We start from the raw sequence: 7,464 nt of genomic DNA on the forward strand, positions 1-7,464 counted from the left end.
GCAAAGTCACGCGAGTTTTCATGTCTTAATTTTTAGGGTTTCCTTTCAAAACAGAGTTTCTTTTAAAGTTGTAAGTGTAGAAATAAACATGATTATACAATTCAAGATCCAATTAAAAAAAGAAAATGTTATCCCTGTACTGCATGCTGCTTTTGAAATACAATAAATAGATCTAGTACCGCTATTTAAGAGGTCACCATAGAAAAATATTAAAATGCTTTTATATTTTTATCTTTTTGGTAGTATCTACAATAAATCATATTATATTCACATTACTCACGAATACCACATAGCATATTCAACCAGCAGGGCTTTCAGTAAGATTTAAAACATTGGCAGTCAAAGACTGCAAAATGTCTGTCATTGGAAGTCACATTTTAGGGGGAAAAAAAAGGAAAAGCATTACATTTTGGAAGCCAAAATCAAGGAGTAAATGAATCCTAGTCCCAAACTTCCACTAACAGCAGCCCTGCTACCAGGGTATTTCTATCATTTATGAGCATGTACTTTTTTGCTGATGTGTTGCAATTTTAGGGCAGCCAACCTACATTTAAGATTTTGAAGTACTAAGATAATAACCAGCATGTTGGCGCCATTCTTCAAGACCACAAGGAAATGTACTGGTAAGTGTTTTGATACAGTATTAAATGATCAAATGATTTACTATGATTGTAATCATTGTAAACAATTACTAGTACATGTAATTTTAAATAATCATCATGAACTGAACATTCTCAACCAATTTTATCAAATAATGATAATGATAAATTTCCTGAATTGGGGTTGAAAGCAGTGTATCTTTTTTGCAATTAAGCATTTTATAAATGATGTCAGATAAGATGATAAAAGTATTGTTTTAAAATCAAATAACTCTGTACAGTAACAGGAACTAAAATTTAAGTTTCTATTTAGAATAAATGCTGCCTTGTTTTATGCAAATACTGTCATAAAATTGTATTGAAAATAATGTTAGCCCTTAAAGTACATCTACATTTTGTACATAATTTTCAGAACACATAGATTGTTCACCTATTTGCTGATGAATATACATGAGGCACAATATGTGACATCTATGCCCTATTGAGCACCAGGGTTATTGAGTAAAAAAGACAAACACTTTGTATCAATTGTACAGTATTGGTCAAGAGAAAAAACACTTCATTTGGGTAAACATTTATATTAATGCAGTAGGTATTCCATTTTAGATTCTCTGTTCTTGAAATAAAAAGTGAGGTGACTTCACCACGATACATGCACATAATGTAGATAATGTTACTGATACATGTACATGACATATAGACTGTTATATATTACACAAGAACTTACTTGATGAACAAGACTTTATATGAACCAGATAGCTGTGCAACACTATACAACAATTAACTTGTAGTTTATATCTGTTTAGTAAAATTATCATATCTACACTATATTGTTTCATTTATACTTATTCAGGTTTTTGTTATTTTAAGATGGCATGTGAGAAGTCAATGACTTGTCTATGTTTGACAGTATATACCAAATTCTCATAGAATTTATGTCTTCAGAAGTATACCTGAAAAAGCTTAAAACTGTAGTGGCAGATGCTACAATATTTTTTTCTTAATTGTGAAACAAGTTTTTGCAGGTTTATGAATCATTTCCTGCTTACAAAAACTGAAGGCATATGTGGGGACATGGTTGTTGTTACTCTGTTTGGATCAAACCCTCAAACTCGGTTTGCAAGACTACATTCAAGGACATAAGTGATCTGTCATTTGTGACTTTTCATATGTTTCCAAGAATCTGTTATTATAATTCTTTTAAAATATTGAAATTTTTTCAATTAAAAAATATACTAAATGTTATTCATATTATACAATTTAAAATACACTGATCAGAATATGACTACATTGTTAATATCTAGTGCAAGATCTTTCTATTTTTTTAGTTAAATTTTTGAAAGACCTTTGAAATTATTGTGAATATAATTATTTTATATGGAATATTTTTTTTATAAAATGCCATTATTTTAAATCAAAGTTTTTTTGTTTTTTTTTTGCATAATTTTGTTACCATGGCAACAAAAAATACACCTTTTATTAAAGAATATTTGTTTTGCATTGGATTTATAATTTATATGCTATTATGTAACAGCTATGTGCTTTGAAGTGGACTAACTCAAGTTATGATATTCGCCTTAATCATGGAAAACTTACTGAAATTCTGAGAATTTAATCCTTACGTTTATATCTATTATCAATAACACTTTATGGGGAAAATGAAAAATCTTTTTTTTTTCTTTTTCTAAAGTCTTAAATATTGTTGTTTTTTAATATAATATGTATATCATTAATTTGGTGATGAATTAATCATGTTAAGTGCAAAATATTTCATTTGATGATTTTTTATATTGTTGTTGCCATGGCAACCGATTATTAAAAACAAATGATAGTTTTTATATCAAGATATTACACCAATATGAATGATTACTTTATATTTTGTTTATTTTATTGTGTATTTTGTATATTGTATAACTATGGAATTATTTCTAGTTTATATACCAATAAAATTTAAAAATGTAATGATTTTGTTGTTATAGTGATGTCATGAATTAGAATATTTCATGAAATATAAAGTATTTTTTAAAAAAAATAATTGTTGCCAGTTATTCAGCAGATGTTGTTCTACCACAAACTAGTGATAACTCATTTTCGCCCAGATATCACATTTGGGCCAAAAAATCGCTGAGCTTGTCACATATAGGGAAAAACAATGACCCCCCATCTGGGCAGGGCAATTTTGTCCACAGGGCTTTTATTTGAACATACTTGGTAGTCACTCACTAGAAGATAGTTAATGCTTTATATCTAAACTCTAGCTCTTAGAGTTTTATATACACATCGGTTTATACTATACACATATAAGGAAAATCAATGATCCATGGGACAGTTTTGACCCCAGGGCCCTTATTTGAAAAAAAACTTGGTAGACACCAACTAGAAGATGTTTCATGCTAAATATCTTAGCTCTAGCTCTTAGGTTTTTTTTAAGAAGATTTTTTAAGTTTTTACCATATACATAAAGAGAAAAACAATGACCCCATGGGGTGGTGCCAATTTTGACCCTAGGGCTTATATTTGAACAAATTTGGTAGACACTCACTAGATAATATCTAAGCTCTAGCTATTTGGGCTCTTTAAAAGAAGATTTTTTAAGTTTTTACTATATACATATAAGGAAAATCAATGATCCATGGGGCGGGGCCAATTTTGAACCCAGGGCCCTTTTTTGAACAAAAATGGTAGACACTCATTAGAAGGTGTTTCATGCTAAATATCTTAGCTTTAGCTCTTTGGGGTTTTTTTTAAAGAAGATATTTTTTACTATACACATATAAGGAAAATCAATGATCCATGGGGCGGGGCCAATTTTGACCCCAGGGCATTCACTTGAACAAACTAGGTAGACACTGACTAGATGATGTTTCATGCCAAATATTTAAGCTCTAGCTCTTTCAGTTTTCTAAAAGAAAATATTTTAAGTTTTTTTCTATCGGTTGCAATGGCAACCAGAGTTCTGCTTAGAATAAAATTCTTTGAACAATTTTTAAAGTTGACTACCAAAGGAACATTCCTGTGAAGTTTGGATGGAATTGGCTTAGTGGTTTATGAGGGGATGTCGTTTAAAGTAAAAGTTTACATACGGACAAACATTAAGTCAGCATGATCTGGTGAACATTAAGTCAGCAAGCTCGACTTTCCTAGATAATTTTCTGATAGGGGAAGAATTTATTACTGCCTAGATAATTTTCTGATAGGGGAAGAATTCATTAACAATAATCCATCTCAAAGTTGTTATTTTCTTATTTCATAAAAAGCAACAATTCACTCCAAATCTTTACTTGACTTATGTGTCTTTGATGGAGGCCTTCAATAACGAATCCAACTATGTAATTACAATTATCAAATAGACATTTCGATAATTATTGGATGGGTGATGTCTTTTATTCCATCTGACAGATAGACAAAAAAAGAAGAAAATTCTATCTGATCTTAAAAGCTCATCCTGAACCAGCTTAGATGAGTTAAAAATTTAAGCTAAAAATCAAATGCAGACCTGTCATATACAGGTCAAAGCATTATTTTACTGCAGTTTGGAAGGATAAACTATTCATAATACAATTATGAACAAGAGGGCCCTGGACAGCTCACCTGACAAATAGGTCAAAAGGTCAAACTGAAGTCCCGTATCACCCGAGAGGTATTATTTTAAAAACAAGGAACAGTTTAATCTGACCAATTTTGTGAACTGTCACCAAGGAAATTTTTGTGTAAATTTATTTCAGAATTGAACCAGAGGTTTAGATGTTGCCGTTTTCTAACTTTAGCTGTGGCCGCCATGTAATTAAATAGTTCAGCCTGTCACTAAGAGATGGGTGAGCTAATAAAAAAGATGACTGAAAAAGAGAAGGAAAACAAACATTGACCTGGCTGGGGATTGAACTGTTGACCTTGATCCCCTGGGCCGGGTTAATTTTGAACCTAGGGGTTTTATTTCAACAAACATGGTAGAGTGTTCAAGTGAATGTCTACCAAGTTTGTTCAAATGAAAGCCCTTGGGTCAAAATTGGCCCAGCTTGAGGGGTCATTGATTTTCCTCATATATATGTAGTAAAAGTTTTAAAAACTTTGTGAAAATCCAAAAGCACTATAGATGATATATTTGGCATCTTCTAGTGGATGTCTACCAAGTTTGTTCAAATATATGCCCTAGGGTCAAAACTGGTCCCACCCCAGCGGGTCATTGATTTTCCCTATATAGCATGTATATAGTAAAAACTTAAAAAAATCTTCTTGTGAAAATCCAAGAGGCTTAGATATTTGACATGAAACATGTTCTAGTGTTTTTCTACCATGTTTGTTGAAATAAAAGCCCTAGGTTCAAAATTTACCGGCCTATGGGATCGAGGTCGACATTTCAATCCCCATTTTTTAAGTTTTCACTACATGTATATACATGTATAAATAAAGAAAATCAATGACTCCCTGGAGCAGGGCCAATTTTGACCATAGGACTTTTAATTGAACAAACTTGGTAGAAATCCACTAGAAGATGTTTCATGCCAAATATCTAAGCTCTGACTCTTTTAGATTTTCACAAAAGATTTTTTTTTAGATTTTACTATATACATATAAGGAAAATAAATGACCCCTAGGGCCGGGTCAATTTTGACCCTAAGGCATTTATTTGAACAAACTTGGTAGACATCCACTAGAAGATATTTCATGCCAAATATGTTATCTATAATGCAAAAGGATTGACAGAACAAGATTTTTTATGTTTTTACTATATACATATAAGGAAAATCAAAGACCCCCTGGGGTGGGGTCAATCTAAACCCAGGGCTTTAATTCGAGCAAACTTGGTAGACATCCACTAGAACATGTTTCATGCCAAATACCTTAGCTCTACCTCTTTTGCATTTTCACAAGAAGAATTTTTAAGTTTTTACTATTTAAATGCAAGGAAAATCTATGACCCCTGGGGTGGGGCCAATTTTCACTCTAGGGCTTTTATTTGAACAAACTTGGTAGACAACCACTAGAAGATGTTTCATGCCAAATATCTAAGCTCTAGCTCTCTTACAAGGTTTTTAAAGATTTTTGTTAAAAAAATCAAAAAATCTTTCAGTTGCCATGGCAACAAGAGTTCTTTATTGAATTCATTTCTTCGAACAACTTGGTAGAGCTTAATGCAAGAAATATCCATGGAAAGTTTCAACAAGTTTGGCCATGTGGTTTAAGAGGAGGTTTTTTAAGGTTGATGCACGGACGATGGACGGTGGACAATGGACCATCACAAAAGCTCACCTTGAGGACATTGTCCTCAGGTGACCTAAGAAATACCTTCTGATTCAAATTATAGCATTTTGATTGTAATATAACACCACCAAACAATTTTGATTAAAATATAATATAAACCTAATATACTATTGTATATCTTTTCATTGCAATTTCAAATATCAACAGTAACAATAAAACTATTTTACAAAATGTTGTAATTCATTTATGTACAAATGTAAATGATACACGCATGAAAATGTTTGAAGTTAATAATATATGATGTAAAAATGATATGAAAATGTAAACAATACAAAACAATATAACATCAAGTATCATAGTCATCGTCTATTTTTCTCTTTAGAGGGTTAATATTTTGTAAAAGTGTCTGTCCGCCTGGGGCTGGTACCATGGTAACCTGTTGATTGGTGCCCATTATTTGTGTCTGTACCAAGCTACCACCAGAACTTACTTGACCTTGCATTAACCCTTGACCTAAAAACAGAGCACAAATAAATTAATAATTTCAGTTTCTTTAAGTGTGATTTCTTTTATATATTTCACCAGGTAGGGGCAATGATAATGTGGATGAAGACAACAAATATCAGTGAATGAGTTCAACAAGTGCCTTATATGATATATGCATGTAAACATGTACTATATTTAATGCATGAGTAGGTACCTAGGCAGAACTTAAAACCATTTTGATCGAATACCAAGTGCTTTATCACTTGAAACTCTCCAATTCTAGTGGGATGGATTTAAATTACAAGTATCAAAATATATGAAATTAAAAACATGTACCATACAATATGACATAAGAAACATGTACCATACAATATGACATTAGAAACATGTACCATACAATAAAAAATAAAGAACATGAACCATACAATATGACATTAGGAACATGTACCATACAATATGAAATTAGAAACATGTACCATACAATCATATTAGTTTGATAAGGATCATTTCATCCATTCATACGAAACTGTTGAGTTTTATTTTCTATTGCAACAGGAGCCAGATTACATAAAATGAGCTAATAATAACAAAAGTTACATAACAAATTAAAGTAAATCTGAGTAACACTTTCAAAATTCAACACCAATGATGAAGCCATACATAAGACTACAGACACTGAGCATCCAAATTGTCAGTGCACCCTGACCTTTAATTTTGATGACAGTGAATAAAAAACTATAATCTCAGTACAAACCTTGTTGAACTCGTACTATAGGCTTCACTTGTGATGGTCTGTTAATTACTGTAAGAGGTTGAGTTGGCGTACCTATCTGGATCTTGCCTGTAAATTAACAATCTCAAATGTTAAGTTAGAGATATAAACATTTCTAAAAATATTCTTGCTTAATTTGTAAGAATTCTTTTTAATATTTGTAAGAATTCTTTTTAATATTTGTAAGAATTTTTTTTAAATACAATCATATCTCATTCTACTAATGCCATGTGGCATGAGACAGTTATCAAGTGGTCTTTATGTACAACATATGAGCCGCGTCATGACAAAACAAAGTATATTTTTTTGCGACCAGCAGGGTCCAGAAGCTTTTCATCTCGCATCTGATCAGGGTCCATGCGTTGTTATCAGTTTTCCACTTGTAAAATGGTTTGGTACGAACAG

General features: G+C 31.6%; 1 protein-coding gene across 1 annotated transcript; it reads right to left on the bottom strand.

Annotated features, from left to right (window-relative positions):
• Positions 1 to 6,147: 6,147 nt before the first annotated feature.
• Positions 6,148 to 7,128, bottom strand: LOC132745318 (transcription initiation factor TFIID subunit 9B-like; the record flags this gene model as incomplete). Its single annotated transcript, XM_060734210.1, is given in 2 exon segments — positions 6,148 to 6,314; positions 7,042 to 7,128. Coding segments are annotated over 2 exon segments (254 nt in total), but the record flags the coding sequence as incomplete, so codon positions are not given.
• Between the last annotated feature and the right edge of the window lie 336 nt (positions 7,129 to 7,464).

The sequence above is a fragment of the Ruditapes philippinarum genome, unplaced genomic scaffold (genome assembly GCF_026571515.1).
Source record: "Ruditapes philippinarum isolate M1 unplaced genomic scaffold, ASM2657151v2 ctg23916_1_1_1_1, whole genome shotgun sequence".
NCBI lineage: Eukaryota > Metazoa > Mollusca > Bivalvia > Venerida > Veneridae > Ruditapes > Ruditapes philippinarum.